The following is a 26,013-nucleotide window of genomic DNA, read 5'->3' as shown; positions in this document are numbered from 1 at the left end:
AGGATAGGTTTGGAAACCAGTTTTTTTTTGAAGTTAACATCTAGAGAGTAGGTTTAAGATCTGTTTTAACTGTTTCACTAAGCTAACAGTAATTTACTTTTGCTTAAGATTGAGAGTTTGCTTCTGATATTTGAAGTCTAGTGGGACAATTCATCAGGACGATATAGTGCTTGTGCTCCAGGTCTAAAAACAGGTTATGTCTATATGCAGGTTATGTTTATACAGCCTTGTACACACAATTTTAGAAGGCAGTTTTGAAAATATATCATCAAGAGCTCAGGTAATTATTTTATTTCTATATGGGTAATCAACTCTCTAAAATAACTTGTACTGTTATAGAAATATTTAGTGCTTGAAATTGAATTTCAGATAACTGCCACTGTGAGAAAATCTGCCTCGGCCTAGAAGCAGACAGGGAAAGGGGGAAAATGAGGGACAAGAGAGTATAGGGGATGGGAGAGGAAGCGTGAAAGACCTGCTCATCCAGAGAAGGTTTCATTCAAGCTTCTTCTTGTATTGTACATATGGCTGCCAAATAAGCAACAATGCAGAGAGGTTTTTTGATAAGTTTTAAGTAAATAACCTGAAGGTTGACGCATGTTAACTCTGTTAACTCTGAAAGCAGAGTAGGACAAAACTAAATAACTTGATCAAATATCTGAATGTCTTTTTGCCTTCAGTGCATATAAAAATTATTATTCTTTTTTCTTTCATTTTATATTTAATGGATCAGCAAACAAAAAAACCCCAATAAAACAAAATCAAAGAAAATGGCAGAAAATGACTAAAGTTCTCAGATGCGTCCCTCACAGAAGACATGGTCTTTGGACTTACCAGACTCCCGTGTACGACCTCTTACTACTTCACTCCATGGCCCTGCCCCAATGGCATTGAAAGCCTGGATCTGCAGCTCATACTCTGTCCACTCCTCCAGATCTTCAATTGTGTACTCTCTTTCCAATCGATCATTAATAACCTTTGTCAGGATAGGAGACTGTGTATCCACACGCCAGAACTTTATCCTGTACCCCACGGACTCTGGATTGCCATTATACTGTGTGTCGGGCAGGGGCTGACAAATGACAAAGAGAAGCACAGTGTTTCTACACAGAATACATTGCCAGGGTTTTCCAAACTGTATAAGCAAGGCTGTCTGAACTCATACAAGGCCATAGGAAGGCAGAAAAGATCAAGAGGTTGATGTTTGGTTTTATTTATGCTTCATGATCTCTACATTTCTGTGTTGCTTGAAATTTTCTTTTCTTTTTCACCTTAATTTTAAACCAAATAGATATGCTCAAAGAACTATGTCATTTTCTGTGGGTGTATCAACAGAGATAATACGAGTACAATATGTTTCAGAGCTTTGTGATTAATTATGGAAATGAATGATAAATTGCTGAAGCATGTGACAAATTCATTTATCGTACATTTTTTACTTTTTTTACTGACTCTCTGCCTACTCATTTATCAGCAAAGATTTATTCTAGTATTCTAACTCCCCAAGCAATTCCAGAGATTAAAATATGAAATAATTAGCCTACTTCATGAAGTTTAGAGTTTTTCCCTGTAAAACTAACTACATGATGCCACGGATGGCTGAGATTCAGTTCTGAATCACTGAGAAAGTTTGATACACATTAACATTTCACAGCTTAGAAGAATGGATCCCGCAGGCAAGTAGGCTAGAAATGTGACCCTTATTCTGTAGGAAGGAAGGAATGCCCAGTTCCCAGGGGAACACAGGGTCATCTGTAGGTCTTGAAAAAAGATGAACAGATTAAACTCTTTCAAATACTGATATTATTAAGCATGAAAAAGGTATATCAGGTCATTTTTAGCAGTGGTGGTTGTTCTTCCTGAGCTCTGCACAGTTTGACTCATGAAAAACAGTCTTCCAGGCAGCATGGCAAGGAAATACAATCTTAAAAACATCTCTTAAAACATCTTTGAGTTAATTTTTTATGGCAGTTATGTAGGTCTGGACACACTATCAAAGGTTCAACATAACGGGCACGTTACTCAAAGGATAAAGCCACGAGTGAGTTATGTGAGTCCTATCAGATGAACTCCAGTGGCTTTTCTATGGATAGTGGGGTGATACATTCAAGTATGATATTTTGGTCTTTGAAGGTTCAAAATGAAGCATTCCATTGAGAAGCTGGGATTACTCCTTTCTGATGAGAGAAAAATTCTCTCGTTTCTAGCCTGATTTTGAGTTTCAGCCACAATGAGTTTATGCATGGAAAAGCTAACATTTGGGCAAAATGAAACCTGTGCTTCATCAACTTCACACCACAGTAACCCCAGTGGAAAATTCTGCTGAACAGGGGAGATGAAAAACCATTCTGGAGCAGGTTAATTGCCAAGTAAATCCCAATGAGGCAACTCTGCAGGTAACTGAGAGAGTCAAAGGGGCACAACAATGTCATCAATCACTGCATCTTTGCAATTAATCATTTCTTTCTATGTTTTATCACATAACTCCACATCCTTTCACATAAATCTTCCTACAGGGGTGTAATGTGCAAACTTTGATGCCTTTGAATCACAGATATTTAGTAACTGCAGGATGGTTGCCAATGGCCAGTGTGGTTATTTTGTGCAAGGCAAATAACTAAGCCCTAGGAAACCACAAATTGGTTCAAGTATTATACTCCTATCCCAAATGTTGACCCAGGCTGTGGTACTAGAGAGTCTCAAAAGCCAAGGCTTTTACACACAGGCATATATTCCACTGATGAAGTGGCAGAAACAGTGGCAGTAGGCAATTTAAGTGATTAATAAGGCACTTAAGGTAAATCTCAGATTTCTGACTACTCTGAAAAAGGAAATAATTTTTCTGTTGCTCCTGATGCGGAACACAAGGACGAGGCACTCTGGAGTGCTGGCCCGAGGCCCCGGGGAAGCAGCCACATCCCAGGCTTCCCACCACCCCTCCACCTCCTCGCCGGCTCACCACCCATCGCAGCCACAGGCTGGTCTCGCTGGCTGTGCGCACGGTGACGCTCCCGGGGACAACATCTGGTGGAGCCTGCAGCGTCTGGATGACCCGGGAGGGCTGGCTGAGGGGGCTGGGACCCACCACGTTCACCTGCCGCATCCGGAACCTGCGGTGGAGGAAAGATGCAGTGCGTGCTCTAACAGCTCAGTGAAAGGTACCTCTAGCTTCAGAACAGGAAAAAGATGGAAAAATACAGATTTGGTCTTTCTAAATGTTCCACAAAGGTTGGTGCAGGCAGGTCCCCTTTGTGCTCACTGACAAATGCTTTATGGTAACTGCTTTCAGATCCTCTCAGGTATTGAAAAAAAATGAAAATGAGATTAGCTTAGGGTCTATTAGAAACTATGGTATTTGTGTGAGAAATTTATGTTAATTATACCAAGCCTGATGAGCTTATGCTAGCAGTAAGTGATTTTCTTTTGCAATGCTCGTACAATACATTCAGAAAGGTATTAAAATATCAAACTTTGGATATTCTCATTCATTGTCAATATAAAAAATATACTAGTGATAACATTTCCCCTCAATTACTGGTTGAAAGAGGTTGATTTATCCCTGTGCCGCATTTTCAGCCTTCCTGCACGAGAAAGATTAAGTTATTTAATATGGATATGCGTCTTTAAAAAATATCCTGTCTGGTTGAAATCATCTCTTCTACAATAGAAATCCCTATTGGGTCACAAAAGATTTAGAGAAACCTTTTTTTTTCCAAGAAGTACAAAATAATTAAGATGTGCTGTACATTTCAGATGCTCTCACTCATCACAAGCAATCAGAGGTATCCAGCACTTGCACATAAATACAAGGCCTGTTCATATTAAACACTTAATTTTTGGACCTAGTGACTGAGCCTGGGGAAAGGGTGAGCTAGTCAACTGTAGTGATTTTGCCTGGGCCAGGTTTTTTGGTAGCAGGGAGAGCTACAAGTGTGGCTTCTTTAAACAAAGGTCTGCCAGAAGCTTCCCCTGTAGCTAACAGAGCTAAGGGCAGTCAGTTCTAAGATGGACCCTACAGCTGATCAAGGTCTGCCCAATTAGTGATTGAGGTAAAACCTCTGTGAATAATGTATTTGAGAAGGGGAAAAAGTTACCATGCAGTTGCTAAATGGCAGCAGCAACAGGGAGTGAGAATGTGAAAACATCTTCACAGACACCAAGGTCAGTGGAGGAAGGGGAAGAAGGTGTGGTGAGGACCATGGTGTGGCAGCTGTGCCCCTGCAGTCTATGGAGGCCGCTGGGAAGCAGGGATCCACCCACAGCCCATGGAGGAGCCTACACCAGAGCGAGTGGATGCCTGAAGGAGGCTGTGACTCTATGGGAAGCTCACCCCAGAACGAGTTCCTGGCAAGACCTGGGAGTCTGTGGGGAGAGAGGAGCACACTCCAGAGCAGGTTTGCTGTCAGTACTTGTGACCCTGTGAGGGACTGGGGCTGGAGCAGTCAGTACCTGAAGGACTGTTCTCCCTGTGGATGACCCAGAGCTGCCCCATGGGAGGCCCCATGCTGGAGCAGCTCGTTAGGAACTGCAGTCCATGGGAAGGACTCATATTGGAGAAGTTTGTGAGCGACTGTCTCCCGTGGGAGGGACCCCACGGTGTAGCAGTGGGAAGTGTGAGGAGACCTCCCCCTGAGAAGAAGCAATGGCAAAGTCCATCTGTAATGAAATGATTGTAACCCCCTTTCCCCAACCCCTGCACCACTGAGGGGGAGGGAAGGAGAGTCCTGGAGGAGGGAGGGGTGGGGGGAGGTGTTTAAAGATTTGGTTTTATTTCTCATCACCCTGTTTTTATAGTTTGTTAATAAATCAAACCTTTTTCTCCCCAAGTTGAGTCTCTTTGGCCCATGATATTCATTGTTATGCATTTCCCTGTCCTTATCTCGACTCACAAACATCTTGTTGTATTTCTCTCTCTCCTGTCCAGTTTAGGAGAGGGAGTGATATTACATCTTGGTGGGCACCTGGTACCCAGCCAGGGCTAAACCACCATATCACCATAGCAGTGTTTGTTTACCTGTTCTGAACTCCCTAAAACACGCCTTAAAGGAGACACATTAGATAAATATCATCCTTGATTAAGGTCTCAAACATTGGAACAAAATATAGAAAAGAAGTTGGCTGATAAAGATGGGGTCTGATGATTAGCTCTCATGATGTATTTCCTCACTAGGCAGTGACTAAAGCTGATCAGAGGACAACAAATCCATTTGGCAAAAATTTCCTAGGCTTCAAAAAGTTATATAGAACTTCTCTACACTGAAACAAAACCAAAAAGTTCATATCTATGCATGCATGAGAGAAAAATAAGCAAGCAAAATTCAAACTGCTTTAGACTGAAAAAAATCAGAGGAGAACTGGACGTGTGAAAATTCCCAGAATAAATGAGATCACTCCAGAATTCAATGGATACAAGACTAATGAGATGTAGCAGTAAAATAAACCAAAAAGTTTAACAGTAGAAAAAAACTTCAACCACTTCATACAATTCCTCATTATTTTTCACCCCAAAGACATTTCTCCATACCCCTGATAGGTGTGCAAGTCTCTTACTTTGCGTGGACACTGAACATTGAACTCAGGTGTGACCTGCACTTTACTATTCACCTTTGCCTTTTCAGCTTTAAAGATCCACCTTTACGGGGACAGCAAAGTCTTTTGAACCTGAAGATAATTTTCCTAACCCTCTGCACCAGAAATCTCCGCTCAAGATCAAAAATTTTCAAAGAGCTTTTAGTAAAATGCTTAGCTCCTGAGAGTCAGGTGTAAAACACTACAGTGGAAAGTGCGTGAGATATTAAATATGTTCCTAAGGGAAGAAAATTAGTGTGTCAGCACTGAATTCGTTGTAAGTTATATGAGCTTTACCTGGTTGCACCTACTACTAGCTGACAACAGCACATGGAGTAGGTAATAGGCCTTTCAGCCAGTGCAAAATGGATAAGTTTCTAGTAAGTTGACGTAACACTTGACACTGTATCTCCTTGCAACCAGCCTCTACATTAGCAAGCTATTTCATGAAAGTATTTTTCATTAGGATTGAGTACCTCAAATTCTCAAATCTTGTCTATACTAAAGCAACGCATCACTTGAATTGAATTGATTTAAAAATCAATCTCGTTTAACTGGGGTGCACCCATAGTGTACATTCACTTCAATCAGTTTAAGCATTGCATATATCTATTAAGCTTAACTTGGTAAATTCTTATAAACAAAGGTTTCATCTAACTGATGATACCAAATTAAGCTAAATCAATAAAACGGTGTTTAAATGGATGTAAATATGTAATTACAAGTTTGCACCAGTTTAACTACAATTGATTTGTCACTGACTGATGTTACACTGGTGCTCCTTTTAAGCTGAGGGAAGTCACAGGATATCAGTTACTCGTAAAAGCATTTCACTGCGTACTTGGCTTTCCTTTGTAATCTTACGAACTGTATTTTATGTAAATTACAATTACCAATATCAGACAAGTAATTTTAAGTATAAACTATGAAAACAGCAAACCGTTTCCCTTTTGTTCAGGTTATAAAATACAGCCAGCTGTTTCTGATTAGGAAAGCTGTTCCATGCTGCTATTTACTAATTTTTTTTTCATGCTGCAGCTAATTACCTGCTGTTCTTACCTGTAATGAGTGTAAGGAGTAAGATTTGGTACTTCCAGCATCTGAGCATCAGGTTCATTCTCCACCTCATGAAGATTCACCCACTCTTCTTCATCACCCAGTACACCAACCTGTACATGTGAAAAGTAAGAAAGAACGGAAAACAGAGTATGTGTGTATATATATATATATAAAGTAAAGAATTACATATATAAGCTTTTTTGCAAGGTGTGTTATTACAGCAGTGGAAGGACGAGGGCTTTTAAACACATATTTTCCACTTTATACTAGTTTTTATATGACAAGGAACTAGTTATTTGTAAAATGACAGCACAGCCAAATTAGCCAAGTTTCCTTCTGTCTGTTGGGACTTCATTGGGATCCTCTGATAAGATTGATTCCAGAAAAAACATCATGAGAGCACAAATACCCTGTTCAATCTTGCTACCACAATACAAAAGTATCAACTAGTAATATTACAAAATGAAAAATAGCCTTGATAATAACTCGCAGGAACTGATGCATACTAAATAAGTCTCAATGGAGGAAAAATGCCACAGAAATGAAAGCAGAGAAATAAGAAAAAAGTAAAAGCACAAAACTGATTTAACCTCATCTGCTGGTCTATACTTCGACCAGACTTTTCCATGTGTACTAATTAATCACAACGTGATGTCCACCACCATCAGTCAGCTACAGCAGTATCAGAAGGAACAAAATGGTGCCGAAAATCAAGAGCATTACTTCCTATACAGCTTTCTGGAGGTAAAGTGAAGATGAATCAGGACTTAAAAGGAAGACAAGATAAGATAAAAAGGCCAGAGTCTGAGCTGGGACCCTGGAAGATGTAGGCAGGGTTGTGTGCCTAAGAGCCGCAGCACCAGTGTGAAGAGGAGATGGAAGAGAGGTGGCAGATGACTGGGCTTCACTTAGGAGATTCTTGAGTGGAGAAATACAGGAGATCTTAGATAAGACTCCCTGGTATAATTGCCTAGTACTGTGCACATTCACTGTGCACTCTGCTGTTTCAACTCCACTACAAAGGGCACTACCTGTACTCCAATTCCCCCATCCTACCCTGGTGTCCATAATTATGGGCTGAAGGATATTAGAGGGTACATAGGCAGCTATTCTCTTCAGTGTCTGTTTATAGACTTAATATCCATGAAGATTCCTAATTCTTTTTTAACCTACTGACATGATCTACTGCCAGAGATTGCTGTGACAACAAATTCCAGAAGCTTATGACCCACTGTGTAAAGAGCTATCCCTTTAATCTTTTTTGAACAGATCCTTTATGACTTCTGTATAATAGTTACAGTCACAGACACTGTCAAAGCAGGCAACGTAGCCAAAAGTATCTAGCATACCCCAAGTACTTCAAATAGAAAATTATGTTTCATTCACTCTTTCATTTTTTTCCCTTCAGCAGAGGCAGCTTGATTTATTTATAGATGTTTTAGTTCTTTGCTCACCCAGGACTTGATGTGCTGCATATTTATGTTTGTGCATGAAGAAATGACACAAGGAAAATTAGGCCAAAGAAATAACTTTTGCATTGCACTGTGAAAAGAAGCCTCTGTGATCTTCCTAGCAGAGGATCGCTTTCATGGAGGGATGTGGTTGTGCAGGTCACGATGGACCTTTCAGTCTTGTTGGTTATCAAGGATACTGCCACACACCAAATAACATATAAAATGGATGTCAGTGAAGATTACAGGCTTTTTAAAATTCCCAGCCCTGAGTGAACTCCATAAATTGTAGCAAAGTCCATGGATGCAGAAGCCTAAAGGAAGCAGGTTGAGTCAGATCTACATGGTAAAACAGAACAGCCTTAAACTGAACCTAGAGAACAAAAAAAACCAAAGATAAAGAGAATTTTTTTAAAAAATCCACATGAACAAAAAAACCATGAGTTGATTTCAGTCAGGAAAGTAGAGAACAGTTTTTGTTAAGAGTTTTTGATTAATGCTGTAAAAATCTATACTAAATGCTTATTTTTGCAGAACTTCCTCTTAACAGCATCACCTCAAAGTGCTGCAGTAATTGTATAGCAACAATCCACAGTGCTTTGGAGGCTGCAAATAATTTCCAGTTGTGAGTTTGTCATCAGTTTATATTCTAAGAACAGTAAGAGGTTTTAAAAATGTTTCTTGCATAGAAAAAATCCCAAAACACAAACCAAAAAGACCACAGGTTTCAATGGTTATGCAGCAGCAGGTAAGTCATTAATACACATTAAGGACCACATGGTTCAGATCCAGAGGCCCACAGGGCTGTGAACAATTGACAGTGACTCAACCTTGAGAGGTGTCCAAAACCCCCTGCCTGTGTTGCAGCTAGACATTTACCAGCTGACTGCAACGGTGGAAATATTAAGGATCTTTTACTGACTGAGAACCAGTTAAAGCTCCTCTGTGTCCAGGACTATGTCCAGGACTCTGTGTCCAGCCCTTCAAAAGCTATCCCAGAGACAGTTTTCTGGTTGTGAATGTTCTCCCTGGTAGGAATGGTGGGTGTAGCCTAAGAGCAAATGGCACATGCCAACCAAGCCTGTCATGTTGGTTGTTCCCAAGTTCAGGCACCAGATGGTAAACTGATAATGACTACATGTACTGAAAGGTGAGGGACCCTGGGCAAATCCCAAATAACCGCTTTTAGATTCATTTTCTGTCAAAAATGACAGTGACAGAGAGGCAGCAAAAAAAATCAGCTACAGGTATAGTTTTGTTATTCAGCTAAAGATTTTAAGAAAAGCTGGACGGGGAACTTGCTTTAGTTAATAATACCTTGTAATATTCCCAGGAGCTGGTGCCAGCATTTGGGAAACAAACAGATCTTGTACCAAAATCAGTAGTATATTTTAAAAGAGTGCTGTTTGTGTAGGGAGTTTTTCCAAAGTAAGAGGAATGATGGGTGAACAGCCTGGGGATGTCTGCATGACCTCTGATTTTTGTGGCCAAGCAATTCTAGGTCAATGTTACTCAAAACAAGTTTAATTTATTTAACAATAGTCTCAGAAGAAAACCTTCAGCGATGAATTTCTATATTTTTAGCGTCTGCAAGATCTCTAGCAGATTCCAAGTTTCAGGCTCTTGAAGGAAAAGGAAATTATTTTTGCTGAAACACTCTGATGTCAGATCAGAGGAAACGTATCAGTTTCAAGAATCAGAGTACAAAGGGATGCCCACGGGGCAAAAAGAACTATGGGCGGTGGTAAGAATAAAAGAGTCCTTTGAGGGGCAAGAGAGTCCGCTATGAGCTGTTCTGCATAAAATAAAGTCAATTTAGAGGCCTCTTTCTTGTAGCTGTGTTTTGGATAACAGTGTATGCAAACTTCAGAAAAGGATTATGTTTGTTTGCATTGTTTTGAGGCAGATGAGAACAGCGACTGCTTCTCTGCTACTACCAACATAAAAACTCCTTAAGAAATGCACTCTGCATCTTAACAGTTCTCTGTACAATAGGGCCACAATCCCCAGGAGGCCCCAGGACTGCCACAGCAAACACACCTATGTCCACTGAGATGCTTCATATAATTCTCAATAAAGATCAGTCATCACAAGTTAGCACAAATTCATTCCCATCTCTCAGCTGTTCCCAAGGCTTTACATTCAATAAAAGGGCATATTCATTTATTATTGCAGAAATGAGACAGTATAAAACAATATTGGAAGTGATGTCAGGACTCTTTACTTCTCTATGCATTAGTTTTTCCATTTCTAAAAAGGAAAACGTTACATATTTTAAAGTGACTTAACATTTTCTGAGGGAATGCACTTCATGAGCAAAGCTGCAGAATTGTGACTTTAAAAAAACCCAAAAATAAAATTTGCAATGACAATATCAATTTGTTGCAATATTTTAAGACAGTAATGCTTCTAAAATTTTGAACAGTTATTAAGTACTCACTGCAGGAAAGGAAAACACAATGTTTCTCTACATTATAGAGGTACCCTGTGTTCTACTATAGTTCAAGATATGTCAGAGTTTTCATTATAGAGGTCCATAACTCACATATTTGAAATCGCTTTGGGAGAAATTCAGTTCACAGAATGTCAGCCTGGGTGCAATTTTTTTTCTTACAAAATCCTTAAATCGATTCAGCCATTTTTGATTTAAAGATTGGCAAAGGCATAAAATTGTCAGAGTTTCAGACACTTTATTTACCAGCTCCAAAGGAAAAATGACACCAAGAGAATCACCTCAGACAATGGATGAGTCCTATCTGGGTCACTGACTTAACCCACAAAACCAGGTAAATTCACAGTTAAAGTTATAACATCTTTCCCAACTCACAGCTTTACAAGTGAATATAGTGATAATACTTTAAAGGTTTTACTGCTTTGAAACTCAGCTACTGCTCACTATGATGCTCACACAAAATCCCACAGAAAGCAGAAAGGCTTTAAGCAAATCTCTTTCTATTAGTCCATATACTCATGACTACCTGACTTGCAATAAGTGGCCTTCAGCTGTTCCACAGGTCTTTTGCTGTCTGCACAATAACATTAATCACCAAAAAAACACACTAAACTCGGCAGAAGTTAGTGCAGCTCATCTAATCAGCTCCTGGAAAGCCTGATGCTCTGGACTGAGCACCCACTAAGGCTCAGTCATAATGATGTCATTTATGAACTTCTCCTGACAAAACCTTGGGAAAAATACAGCATGAGAAAAATAAGCTGAAACTGGATAGCAGCAGATAGAGTGCAAACATGAAACCTAGTGAACAACAGCAAGAATTCATAGTCATTCTTGGTTGCAAATTGACAGAATAAATGGTTACAGTATATAACTGCATCAGAGTGTTCAGGATGATTGGAAGAATTTACTGAAATTCTTTGGGGATCAACATGTTACTTCTGAGCATCAATGTCTCAAGACAGTTGCTGCTGGTCCCCCTGAACAAGTTACAGCAGAACCTTTATATTACATTAGACTTTTTTTTTTAGATTACAGGGTTTGTAATGGAAAACCAATGCTGGAAATATTTTTTAAATAGCATTGGTACAGTTTTGTAGTTTTCTGTTTGGAAATCCATTTTTCTCCTATCCTCTAAGTCTAGATGGAAAGACAGAAAAGAAACAGCCTAGTGATTCTTAAGGAATCCCTTCAGAAGTACAGAATGTAGACTCACTAGAAACACAAAAATGAAATTTTTAATACTTGGTATTTCACTATCTACCAACACTAAAATCTTGAAGACATGATTCTCCTCTCATGTTCTTTGACATAATTGAAAATTAGTTCCACAGTGGCTCCTGTGAATTTACACCTCAGCACAAAAAGCAGAAGCCAATGCCAGATGCATAAAATTTCACGTCAACTGGAATTCCCAGCTGTGCTTTTCATCCAAATTGTTCATGAAGTATCAGACTTCAAAAATGGCACTTAGCCAAAATGGAATACTTGGAACATTTTCTAGACCTGCCCTTATCAAGGAAGATTTCTGACACATAAAGGAACAAAAGAGAAAAATGCTTTGGTGCCAGATTGTTTGTGTCAGTGAATATAAAATAGGGGAACTCTGTAAAGACTCATGCATTCAGAGTAAAGGGTACATTCCCAGAAGAGATGGAAGAGAAGACACAGTGTATAAGAGATGCCCAAAGCAGAGCTACCACCCAGCTGTACAAAGGGGGATATAGATGAAATACACAATGCTACCAAGTATTTGTTAGCAATGCTTTGTCATGAACTCACCAACAGAAGAAGAACAGCATGGAGGGAATAGATTTGTACGGGAGATCAGCTAGGTACATCTAGCATTCCTCCTTTCAGCTGGAGATCATGCTATACAAGGTCTGAGTAAATCACAACATATTTCTTCTGAAGGAGTTAGCTGTTTTCAGCTACGCTGTTTCAGCTACTCTGTGCCTTGCTGCAAACTTTCAGAAAGGCTAATGGTCATAATATTTGCAAATAGATGGAGATGTAATCCCCGTATCTGCTTGGACAGAATCTTTATTCTCTAATTAAACTGATTAACTGCAAAGTACACTAGAACATACAGATTAGTGCTTTATAGCTAAATGTGATCCTGTCACCTGGCAATACTACCTGTTTAAAACCCTAGTATGCAAAACTTCACCTTAAGAGGCTTTTAATTTAATGCTAAAGCATGAAACAATTAACAGTGTTATTAAAAGAAGTACCTAGGCCAGTGAATGAAAGATATAGAGGGAAAAAAAATCCTCCCTCTATTTCTGTTTAGAAAATACTGTTGTAGGTTGGGTATACTAACACAGTCCTAAGGAACTTTGTCTATGCTAAAACATAGATGTAGCAACAGTAGTCTGCCTCCCAGCACAGACAGGTCATTGTTTAGAACAGACAACATGAAAAGCATAAGTGAACACTGGGATGTCACTGGCAGCTGTGTTGTGAAAGCTTGTGTGGCTCCAAAACGCAGGCAGGAAAAACTGAAGTCCAGAGGGCAGGTGAAAGCAGCTTAGATCCAAGACTGGATGAAGGCATTCCTGCTCTAGTCTCTGCTCCCATTACCGTGTTCTCCACCCTTCCTCTTGCAGTGGTGCTTTTCTGATCACCTGCGTAGCTTGTGCAGAGTTATCTGTCTGGATCTCATTTGCTCTTGTCTGAATCAAGTCTCATAGCAGTTCTGGGTATGATGACACCCCAATCAGTGCATGCAGAAGGCAGGAGTAAGTTAGTTTTGCTAAGAGTAACTAATGCTAAACGTCTTTCGGAGAGAAAAAGAGTTTGAGTGGAGTGCTCGCAGAAGGGGACTGTGAACAAAGGATTATATGCAGCTGTCATCCTGGAAACAGGATTTGCTGTATCCTTAAGGAGTCACCAATGTCTCTGCATACCTGAAAAGACTTTTGTAAGTCACATGAACAAGAACTTATTTATTTATTTAAAATTAGATCCACTTCTGGTGCCAAAGCTGAACAGTGAGGTACGATGCAGAAGAAACTTACAGGGTGGTTGTGAAAAGAACTTCCCAGATTCTGCAAAGACTTTTGTTGTACTCCTCCAATTGATGCCAATATTCCTGGATCCATAATCTATTGGAGCCACTAATCCCTTGACTTTTCTAGCAATGTATGAGATGTTGATGAGGGCTTGTGAACAAGAAAGATCTTCTCTTCCTTCCCTGCACACCAAGAAGCCTTCAACCACTGTTTGTACCCAGAGCTTTTCAAGGATGTAGATGAACTTCATGGTAGTTATTATTGCAGATTTAAGGTGTCTAAATTTATTCCACTTAAGTTGCATTCTGTAACTCACAGAATTAACAAATTCCTAGTAATACCAATGTGATGCTCCAGCACAAAAATGTTTCTCAGAACATGCTGAGCCATCATATTATAGGATTGCAATGTTTAATTCTGTAATATGCAGTAACATGTATGTAAATGGTACAAAATGTACCAACTTGTTTACAACAACCTCATTACCAAGTGAAGTGGTTGTATCAACATCTCTAAGTGGTGACGGTAATTTAAAAAGTCCGACATTTGGTCTTAAAAACAGATATTATTTATAAAGATCTGTGGGTGGAAAAGAAGAAGCAAAGATCATCTGTCAGAAGAACAAATGAGGAATATATAACTCTTCCAAGGCATAATGACAGCAGAAAGAGGGATATTGTTTAAAGTTGATGAAGAAGAGACTTCATCTCATTAATATCTAGAGGCCTGGATAGAAAATCTCAGTATATTCCATTACAAGATAGAAAAACACACTCAGCTCATGAATAACGGTATCTTTACTGTTCAGTGCATTTCTTCCTATCTTGACTCTGAGATAATGATTTCAAGTTTGCATTTGGTTTGAAAATACACCTAACAGAACCTAACCACAGGTTTCAAATCCTTTTTAAAAGAAATGGATGAACTTTAGCTCTGCTGTGTGTGTTACTTATGATATATCAGATGTTCTGAACAGAAACAAAGCTGCTTTACAAAAATCCATGTGAATTATTTAAAGGATAAGCATTCTTTTATATATATATGTACACTAAATATCATATTTTTCTTTTGTTCCTTTGAACATAAGTTACAGCTCTCATATGAATCTTTTCTCACTGGCTACCACACAGATATTTCTCAGCTAAGCCTCTTGAGCTCTGTTGCAATCCAATCTTTCCAGGACACTCTAAACAGCTACCATCAGGCCATTTACTGAAGAGCTTTGATCCAAAGTGAAGCAAAAACTGGAATCCAAACAGTAATTCACTATTTATAACCCGTGACAAACTTCATTAAGAGGGACATACCTGGCCTTCGACTATCCACTTGGAGATGGAGGTTTTGCCATCATACCCTGGCCGGAACTGAAGTGTGGCAGAGCGAGGGCTGATGTTGGAAATCACCAGGTTGGATGGAGCACCTGGAAGTTCTGAAGAAGTATAAACACAAGTGAGAGGTGGAAATGCTCTTTGTCTAGAGTCTTCTAAACACAGGTTGATATTCAGTATTTCAGCATATAGAATACCTTGGTAATAACGATAACACAGCAAATAGCTGTGGCTTTGGTTTTGATTTAGTGTTTTTTTTGTTTGTTTTTGTTGTTTTTTGCCAGTGTATTACATACAAGATTATTATTTCTGCTGCTCTGAGCATGCATCATATTTTTACACCTCAAAGGAGCAAAGAAAGAGCTCATTCACAGAATTTAGGGAGGCTTTACAGAGAGATCCACACAGCCTGGATCACTGGGCCAAGGTCAATTCCATGACTTTCAATAAGGCCAAGTGCTACACTTGGGCCACAACAACCCCCAGCAGTGCTACAGGCTTGGGGAGGAGTGGATGGAAGTCTGTCAGGCAGAGAGAGACCTGGGAGTGTTGATTGACGGCAGCTGAACATGAGCCAGCAGTGTGCCCAGGTGGCCAAGAAGGCCAATGGCCTCCTGGTCTGTATCAGGAACAGTGCTGTCAGCAGAAGGAGGGAGGTGATCATTCCCATGTATTCAGTTTTGGTGAGGCTGCACCTTAAATGCTGTGTCCAGTTTTGGGTCCCTCTCTGTAAGAAGGACACTGAGGTGCTAGAGAGGATACAGAGGCAGGTTACCAAGCTAGTAAAGGATTTGGAGCATGTCTCACATCAGGAATGCTGAGGGATCTGGGGCTGTTTAGCCTGGAGAAAAGAAGGCTCAGGGGAGACCTTATCTTAAAGGAAGACCTTATCTTTCAGGAACAACCTGAAAGGAAGCTGTAGCAAGGCAGAGGTCAGCCTGTTCTCCTTAGTAACAAGCAACTGAACAAGAGGAAATGGCCTCAAGTTGTGCCAGGGGAACTTCAGGCCAGATATTAGGAGGAATTTCTTTACTGAAAGGGTTGTCAGGCATCAGAACAGCCTGCCCAGGGAGGTGCTGGAGTCACCGTCCCTGGAGGGATTTAAGAGATGGGTGGATGTTGCACTTAGGGAAATGGTGTAGTGGTTGATAGGGCTGGGACAAAAGTTGGACTCAATGATCTTAAAGGTCTCACCCAGCTGAAATGATTCTATGATTCTATGAATTACAGCTGCTATTTTAGAGAAGCGTGGTGGCTCTGAAGAAGGTACTCCCCAGCTTCAGATCTGACAGTCACCTACCAAGTTGCCTAATTCCACTGTACTTCTTTTTCTCCAGAATTAAAGGACAATAATTTTTATCTACTTCTTAGAGTACATGCAACTTTAATATACTGACAGCAGAAAAAGACTAAAATTTTTGGGTAGTATATGGGGAAGACTTTGTGATCCTTATATTGACCTATAACAGATGGGTTTTAAAGGGCATTTCTGATGCCTGAACAAAGTAGATTATTTTTTTTAAACTTCTGTTGCAAACAAAGAGGGTGACCTTCTATGAGGAAAAACCTGCAGTCACAATCAGATCTTTGCCTCACATCAGTCAAGCTTACAGTGGCATTTATATTTTTAATATTACCTGATTTATCAACAAAAGCAAGGCCAGGAAAGAGATTAAATATAGACTGTTTAGAATAAATTCCCAACAGTACCTGATTCATAAGTAATGGAAATTACTATTATAATCAGTAATCATTCATAATATTGTACTATGTGCAAATGCAACAGGCAAAAAGTGGGCAGCTTTTTGGCTTGTATTTCAAGTATATGTGAATACACAATATTTCTTGATTCCTACTTCACATTTATAGGAACTCTGATCAATAAACTAACCCTGACCCAGTAGGATAATGCTGTTATCTGACTAACAACAGGGAGCGTGGCATTGATCCAGTCTATGACTTGTCACAATTACCTGTGATTAGGGAAAAGAAAGTCAGACATATTTCAAAACATAGAAAAGTAAAAAAAATGCCAGAAAAGGGAACAACTGGATTCTCATCAATGATGTTCACTAATGGCTCCACTTTGAAAAACTGTACTCCTATAACATATAATTGAACAGAAACTGGTTTTTTTCAAGTAAGAATTGGCTTTTTAGTTTGCTTTCTATACTGTATGAGGGACAGTGTAGAATTCTATGGACAAAATGCAAAAAGGCAAAATTTACAGGTGCCCAAATTGTTACTCAGACAGTGCAGGACAAGATTACCTCCTCCCAAATCTTTCTCAGGCCACAAGCTTCAAATCTTGTAAAAAATATTTTAGCTCCATTTACAAGTGTCCTCTCAAGTGACATCCTGTATACTACTTTTTATAAAACTCTTTTATTTTAAATAGCATCCACACTCTATTTTTCCCCCTATGCAACACTTTTTAAAATTGATTCAGATTTCATTCTTATGCTACATTGTAAATTTCAAGACATTCTGGTTTGTATTTGCTTTATTACACTTTGTGCGTTCCTTCTGCCATCCCTACAACTTCTTTTGTGGATGTATTAAACAGCTTCAGCGTTGCAGCAATTTAAAATTGCAAGTGTGTTCATGTTATTACTTTAACCTGCTCTAAAAATCGAATGTATCTTGTGTGGCAAAGAATTCCAATGCTTTACAAAGAAAAATGTTTTTACTATGGCTGAACTTCAGTAATTTGTGCTCTTTCGAACACAGAAATGTGAAGAATCAGCCCATTTTAATTTGTTTCATGCAGTTTCACCAACCTGGGGGCACACCAGAAGAGATGGTGGAGGATGTGACCCATCCGGTTCCTTTTGCAGTCACAGCTGCCACCTCAATTGTGTAGGTGGTGAGAGATGACAGCCCCGTGATCTTGTACTCCAGCGTCGTGTTGGGTAGCGTGCGGGCAAGGCGAGATTCATTCCTGCCATACACTTCCCAGGAGATCTGGTACCCTGAAAAATAATTCAGCAGAAGTCAGGGGGCCATAGTAGTGCTGAGGCTTAGGTTTTCTTCTAAAGCATACAATAATCCAGAGACTGGTAAATTCCTGTATCTACAAGATCTCCTTGTGATTAGTGATGGCATGACTTGTTTCTTGCTCTACTCCATTGTGGTCGTCTTTTATGAGAAGAAAGTTGATATAAGTACTGGCTAAAATACCCATATAATTTTCTGGTTTTGTTCTTTCCAACAAGCAAGTCATGTAGGTAACCCACGGGGTATCATCTGCCTATCAGATTACAGATAGGGGAGGACATGGAGCCTCAGACTTGTCATTTTGCCTATGACGATACAGTGCTTGCTATGAAACAGCTAGATAACCGAGGAGTAATCTCACAGATAGGTGGACTTGCATTCTTTGAACTCCACAAAGCAAATAGGAAGAAATACCAGAAAATATAGCAACATCTCATCGGCTGGAATAGCTAATTAAAAATCTATATGTTCTTAGTAGGGCAACTCCCTTCCCAGGATGAAGTAACCTTCACTGCTGTATACCTAGAAATACTTACAAATCTGACAATAACAATCAGGCAGGAACATTGTGGGAATCTCCTAGGAACTGCAAAAGCTCTACTCCCCACTGCTTGTTCCTAGGACAAATCCTCTAGCAGGGTGAATCATTATCCTTTCTTTCAAAACCATAGTGTAACCAATGTATTGTCCAAAACTGCACACACCTTGATCTCATGTTATTCTTCTATCATAACCAGGCTTTCCTTTTTATCACTTTTATAACCATTTACCTTCCAAGAACTTTTGAAACTTTCTACTGTCTGATTTTCTTTCACTTCCAAATCTGCTTGTCCTTCTCCTGCCTAGTCCCATTTTACCCTTCTTTGAACCCATTTGAACCTCACTGTTCCAGTCTCCAGAGTGTGTGTCTGAAAAGTTTGCTTGATTGCAGCTTTCTTTGTGATTTGGCTCAGGGAGAAAAAAAAAAATACACATAGCTCTTGAATGCCTGTGAAATGGAAGTGAGTGAAAAGGACTAACAGAGAGGAACCCCACTGAGTGAACCATGCATGAAGCAAGCTGGCTAGAGAAATTCCCTACTGGGTTCCTGTTGCCATCATCTGAGATGAGGAATTCAGACCAGTTGGGGGCTTGAGGGTATTTTTTCTTTTCTTTTCTTTTCTTGATTTTCTTTTTAAAAAAAAAAACCCAATGACAACCTGATTAACATCTACAAATTGGCTTAGCAAAATACCTTATGGTATTGATCAACAGGGAAACATCATCAGCTGAAAGCACAATGAGGAAAATATTTCTGCAAGAGTTTGAGAGGTGTAACTTGTTATCCTTCCTCCAGTGCTAGCTGCTATCACTGACAGGGATTTTCTGTTAACCTATTTTTGCATGAATATGGGCTCAGAGTACTCACATAGTCACTAATTATACTTCAGAGAGGTGATACTTAATCATTTCAGATACACCACAACTGCCTATCTGACTGAGTACTATCTAGAGGAAGGAGAAAAACTCTTGAATTCTCATCTAGAGCCAGTTTTAAGTGAATGCCTGAATGGGCATCCACCAATGGGAATCCACCAATATCTCAGTAACATTGTGGTGTTTTCATGCTCTCTGAAAAGGCCTGGGAATCATTTATCAGAGGTTTGAGCTTAGGTAGGACATGCAAGATTACAATCCCTATGAAGGTTTGATGAAGCTTAAGGACTCTACTGCTTTTATTAATAGAGAGCAAATAGAAAGATGGCAGGTGACTGTCCACTCTATTTGATGCTCAGTGAAGAAGTATGAAGGAGTAACAAACAGAAATACCATCACACCCCTTTCTTCCAAAAGCCATAGATGCTACATTTGCTTCAGATAAGGCAATGTGGAAAAATGAAAACGAGTCCAAGTAAGGTGCCATTTTGCCTCTCCTTGCTTCCAGAGGACACACAGCCATGTGCCCAGCCAGCTGAACATCTCTGTGCAGCCATGGATGGTGCAGAGGCTTGGGTAAGAGACTATGCCACAGTTTATCTATCTGTCCAGGAGCTGCAGACTACTCTGCTACACCTGCTCGGAACGCTACACATGGGCTGGCAGTGGGAATCAAGGAGTCTCACCTCAGAATAAAACAAAATGAGTTGCTCAGAGCAGTAAGTGACCAGAAGATAAGGAAGGGAGCTTTCTCCCTATCTGTTTCTTACATACAACAGAAACTTTCATCCACCACGCACTAGTTAATCTTGATTGAGATATCTTCTCTTCCACCTAGAGAGGCTTTGGATATACATCAAATCACAGAATCTTAAGAGTTGGAAGGGACCTCGAAAGATCACCTAGCCTAATCCCCCTGCCAGAGCAGGACCACCTAGAATAGGTCACACAAGAACTTGTCCGGGTGGGTTTTGAATGTCTCCAGAGAAAGAGACTCCACAGCCCATCTGGGAAGCCCATTCCAGTGCTCCCTCACCTGAACAGTGAAGAAGCTTTTCCTTGTGTTTCTTCAGAATCTCTTATATAACAGCTTGTAGCTATTGCCCCTTGTCCTACCATTGGACATAATTGAGAACAGCCTGGCTCCATTCTCCCGACATCCACCCTTTATGTATTTGTAAACATGACATCACTCCTCAGTCTCCTCTTCTCCAAGCTGAAGAGCTCCAGCTCCCTCAGCCTTTCATCAGAAGGGAGATGCTCCACTCCCTTCATCATCTTTGTGGCCCTATGCTGAACTCTCTCCAGCAGCTCCCTGTCCTTCTTCAACTGAGGGGCCCAGAACTGGACACAATATTCCAGATGTGGTCTCACAAGGGCAGAGTAGAGGGAGAGGAGAACCTCTTTGAACCTACTGCCCACAGTCCTTCTAATACACCCCAGAACGCCATTGGCCTTCTTGGCCACGAGGGCACATTGCTGGCTCATGCTCATCCTGCTGTCCACCAAGACTCCCAGGTCCCTTTTCCCTACACTACTCTCAAAGAGCTCATCCCCTAGCCTGTACTGGTACATGGGGTTATTCATTCCCAGATGTAAGACTTTATACTTGCCCTTGTTGAATTTCATTAGATTTCTCTCTGCCCGACCCTCCAGCCTGTCCAGGTCTCATTGAATGGCAGCACAGCCTTCTGGTGTGTCAGCCACTCCCACCAATTTAGTATCATCAGCAAACTTTCTGGCAGTGCCCTCTGTTCCCTCATCATGGTCATTAATGAATATATTTAACAGTACTGGTCCTGTCACTGACCTCTGAGGCACTCCACTAGATACAGACCTCCAACTAGATCCTGTCACATTGATCACAACCCTCTGCCTTCTTCCCTTCAACCAGTTAACAGTCCACCTCACACCTGATCATCCAGCCCGTGCTGTCTCAGTTTTGTTGTGAGGATGCTGTGGGAGATGGTGTAAAATCCTCTACTGAAATCAAATGTTGGTAACTATTCTTTGAAAATGTTATGTTTTGTCCCTTGTGACTATAGGGATAAGACTCAGCTTTCCCACCCATTAACCACAGTCTCTCTGTATTTATTTACTGAAAAATGTTCACACACAAATTGAAGAAAAGGCAGAGGCAGCATTTACTATTGGATATTTCACTCTCAGAAGTACTGTTAGATTCTAGTCATATAAAAAATGCAAATGGAAAATACATCCATACATACCAAGCGGACACAAAGCCAAATGTAACCATGCATAACAAAAATAGGTTTAGAAACGCTGAAGAAAAGGAACAACATCCACCGTACCCCCAAGTAGCACTTAAGCCACAATGACTGACAGATGGGCAAAACTTTAGGACATGTGGTTGGTAAAAATGCGCTCTGGTTTACAGACGTGATTGCTGCCAGAAATGGGCACAGGGGAGTCCAGTCGGCCTGGGCTGAGTGTTTCCTCTGGCTTCAGTCTAAGTGAGAATAGGAAAGGTGCCACAGAGCCTTCCCATATGCTTTGGCACTGCACCTTCTCCACAAAATGCTGCCTAACAGAAACTAATGACCAGAGGAGTTTCAGAAATAATTTTCTGTTGATCTGGAGTAAATTCTTTACAAGAGAGCAGTACACCCAATCACGAACTGTCCGTCTGCATCCAGGTCCTCATAAATCAATGTTTACCGAGAGAATGAGGAAGATACTGAAATTTACAGCAAGACTAATGGGCAATTTCCCGGAGCGGGCTGGCTGCCGGCACCACCCTCTGTGCTTTCCTCCTCCTGGCTTTAGTGCATGAACAAGAAGGCCCAGTAAAGATATCAATGAACTGAAATGATGAATAATTGCCTCTCTAAGCACTCAGATCTGCGAGCAGCCCTCTATAAGTCTTTGAGATATGCAGGGCATGAACAATTTTGCTATTCTTTTCTTCTAAACCAAACACAATTTGCATTGTTAAGGAGATTTCTTTTTCCTTATAAACTTTGCTGGGCATAGCTACACTGGTGTTTCTTCATGAACAAAAGAACTTCTTAAGTTAAATTCTTTCTGAAACAATTTGCCCCAAATATAATACAGTCCATCATCGTGCTCCACCGGGTGTCAGCCCATTCAAGGAGACAAAAGCTTGTTCCTAGCAAAGAAATTCTGCAACACTAAGCACAGTGTTACTAACTTGTGCTTAACAAGGATGAGTATTACATCAGCCTACTTAGGCAGCTGGACTTGGATTTAGGTACCTAAATTTAAGCACTCAGGCTTGAAGGCTTTGGCCATCTTCACTGAATCGATAGTGCTCTACTTTCAGAAGTCATTAGTTTCTGTTCTCGAACCACTTAATGCGTATTTCAGGAAGGTTACTATGGTATAAAGGCATAAGATATGCATAAGGACTCCTCATACACTACAAACCACACAGAAGACACATGTACAAATGGCGCATGTTACAGATACACAGAGGAAAACCTGACAATTGCAGGTCCTATCAAAATAATTAGGCCTGTCAAAGTTAAAATGCTTCAGGAAATTGGACCGACATAACATTTCAACATTTGGGGGTCAGAATGTCTTGATGTTTTTAACCTGTAAAACACATTTCATTTTTACAAATTACAATACTTTTAAATTTTATTAAAACATGTAAATGTAAATGCTCCCAAAACAAAACATTTTGATACATGTGAAATTTTTTTCTCCATCCTAAACTATGATTTTTAGCTTCAGTAATTTAAAATTTGGGAGCTTTTTTGCGCTTCAAAACCTTGAAAGCTTTTGTTAAATGGAATGTCCATTCTCTGCAGCTATAAGTTTCCCATCTGAAAACAATATTGCCTCTGTTGATAAGAACTAGATTTTTTTTCTCAACTATTTATAGCTTCCTTTATGAAAAATAATGAAGCTGCTGATGTTGTATCTAAACTGGCATACAATAAATAGATAAATAGCTCGTCAAATGGCAAGTTCATCAAAGAGAAACAGGAGAATTCTGGACCCTTGTGATGGTTTACACAAAATTAAGTAATGACATGCAAATTCTGTCATGCAGTCCACAGCCAGGCCACTTGATCACAGATGAAGGATACTGCTGATTCTAGGCTTGCTTGATTGCAAACCTTAGCAATGCCAATATGGATTTCGCAGCTGTTAACTCCAGGTAGGAACCCCCACCTTTGGGACAAAGGCCAAACACCATCTCACAAAGTTTCAGAAATTTAGTAACGCAGGTGGAGGTCATGGAAGATTTAACAAGACCAGAAACTCCATGGGGAGCTGATTCCTAATACAAACTGCTTTTTCAGCAACCACAATCATGAGCTGCCAGTAATTGGACCCGTACTTTCTATAACATGCCCTAGCTGACATTTCAATTACCCAAAAAAGGGACCAGGAAACCAGTAGCCAGTTCTCCCTAAATGCTCTATTACACAAACATTTTTTTTTTACTGCAATGATGCATTCGACCTCACACACACTTAAAACCAAAGGAGATAGCAGCTGATACTTGCCTGTAATGATGCCATTTTTCTCTACAGGTTCTTGCCAGCTGACCTTGAGAGACGTGTCCAGAATCTCAGTGAAACTCAGATGTCCTACTGCTCCTGGCTCTGGCAATCAGAAAAGGAAATCTGTTAACAGGAGAACCCCACTTACTTTTGATCTGATTCATGTGGCAAGGTTAGGGCTGAAGAACTAAAACCCTGAGCCAGGGCCAAGGGAAGCCTGCTGGAAACATCAGTGAGAGCTGCAGGGGAGAGGGGAGAATGCAAGGTGTTCAGAAGCACTCTGGCTATCATCACATAAATTACTTTCTCCAGCCATCATCTTAACCGTGCAGAGAACTAAAGAGTGGCAGCAGGAGACTTGCATGAAACTTGTTCTCTGCCTCTCTTCTTGATCTAATCTAATTAGAACAATCAAACTGGCAATCCTGGAAGCAATTGTGTTTTCTGTTTTCCATCAGTGATTGCAACGGTTACCTGTGTTGCTGTGTGAAGCTTATTTGGCCTTAGGTCTGTAGCAACACCACCAGCACCCTCTCACCTGGGAAGAGCCTTTTGCCTACATGAGGTCAAAGCAAGGACAGAGACACCAAACCACTGCTTGGATAGATTCTCTCAAAACAACTCTAAAAATGTCCAACATAATGGCAACTGTCTTCCACAAAATGAATACAAGTGTGTGAAACTTTTAAAGGATTTTTATGCTGTAGCTCAAGAGCTCTTAAAAATTTCAGCTCCCTAGTGTGCAATGAAAGAGCATAAAATGGAATGACTGTCAAGAATATGCCATCCTCCCTCAATTTTGATCTTCAAGGAAGACATTCTGACTGATTTTTGATCCAACCGCTGTTCTGTCTTCAATCGATGTACTGGAAAAAGGAGTTTTTGTTCACTTTATATTCACTGTGCTTCTGTCACTGGATCTCTGCCCGAGTACCCTCCAGCTCCACTGACATTGGTTGGCAATTTCTCGTCTGCAATTTCATATTTTGTTTCCTCTTCACTTTAGTCCAGTTTCTCATTCCCCTCCAGCTATGATAAAAAACCCCAAAGCCTGCCAGTAGGTCGGCTACAACCACATTTGCAATTCTGCAACCCCAGTGAGGAAAATTTCCAAATCCACTCTGCGTTATCTGGTAGTGAAGCATTACAGAAAGAACTGCTGATCTGGTAGCGATCTCAGGAATACCCAACAAGTGCAATTATGGATGATTCGGTATCATGTATCTGCAGACATGCAAACTGCATATTCACAAAGCTTTTCTCTAATGAGCTCCTGCAGTTGCAGTCCAATTTTAATGCCATAATGAAAAACAGGTGCAGGTTACTCCAAGCCATGACACAATGCTTCTGAGTGGATGTCAGATTTCATTTGACCTACAGTTCATCAGCAAACAGATCTTTGTCCTTTTTATTTTTGTCCTAAAGGATTGCCTAACTTTCTTATACAGACAGAATATTACCACCTGAGAACGTGAATGACAGTCCTTTTGAATATTTGCCCCACTCCCATTTAAATCCTGAAGAAACTAGAGTGAATAAGTTTCACTTAACTTCCCAGTCACCATGAAAACCAAGGGAAGGAATTCTGAAGAATAAAAAAAAGTAAAAAACCCTGCTCATCTCTACTACTGAGGCTCCTTGCATCATACAGCTGCACACAGCAAGAACTGGTCTAGATGTTTTCCAAAACATGTGTCTGACTTTCTCTCATTTCAGATTTCATGATGGAATTTTCTTCTGTTTAAAATGGCATGTGAGCTCATCATTTCCCTGAGATATTCTCAATGTCTTGAGAGAGCCCCTTCTCCCACTTTGCTCAAAGTCTTCTACAGGCTTTCTTTCAGCAGCATCTTCCCAAATGGTTAATTTTATTGAAATCTTAAGAGTCTCATATCTTTGATTTCTTACTTTCCTGTACTTACTAAGATTAGCTGCAGGGTTTAAATGTTGTTGGAGGGAGAAAGACAGATGGATCTAACACAGATAGTCTTTGTCGAAAGCTTAATTTCCTTCGGAAAATAGCCAAAATATTAACAGTACACACAGAAACCTAATGCATGTTTCTCTTTCCTCCATGCCTTTTAATTCAACCCCAGATAAACAAGCACAAGCTCATATTAATAGTTCACATAGATTTCTGGCAGTTAAATTGTTATCTCTGTGATCTTCTGATGAGGAAAGGTTTAAGTCCACAATCTGCTCTTGGGGCACACATCCAGGCTATGGAGG

The 26,013-nt window shown here is 40.2% G+C and overlaps 1 protein-coding gene across 2 annotated transcripts in view; it reads right to left on the bottom strand.

Annotated features, from left to right (window-relative positions):
* SDK1 (sidekick cell adhesion molecule 1) overlaps positions 1–26,013 on the bottom strand; it is a 417,596-nt gene that overhangs the window by 81,179 nt on the left and 310,404 nt on the right. For both annotated transcript variants that reach the window (XM_061992261.1, XM_061992262.1), the window contains exons 21-26: positions 23,788–23,886; positions 17,653–17,844; positions 14,852–14,973; positions 6,628–6,737; positions 2,960–3,110; positions 835–1,072 (exon numbers count right to left, since the gene is read on the bottom strand). In XM_061992261.1, coding sequence (XP_061848245.1) covers positions 835–1,072; positions 2,960–3,110; positions 6,628–6,737; positions 14,852–14,973; positions 17,653–17,844; positions 23,788–23,886 — 912 coding nt within the window. The remainder of the gene's footprint in view (positions 1–834; positions 1,073–2,959; positions 3,111–6,627; positions 6,738–14,851; positions 14,974–17,652; positions 17,845–23,787; positions 23,887–26,013) is intronic.

The sequence above is a fragment of the Colius striatus genome, chromosome 3, assembly GCF_028858725.1.
Source record: "Colius striatus isolate bColStr4 chromosome 3, bColStr4.1.hap1, whole genome shotgun sequence".
Lineage (NCBI taxonomy): Eukaryota > Metazoa > Chordata > Aves > Coliiformes > Coliidae > Colius > Colius striatus.
The sequence above is the reverse complement of the archived record's forward strand: the minus strand, read 5'-3'. Positions and strand labels throughout refer to the sequence as shown.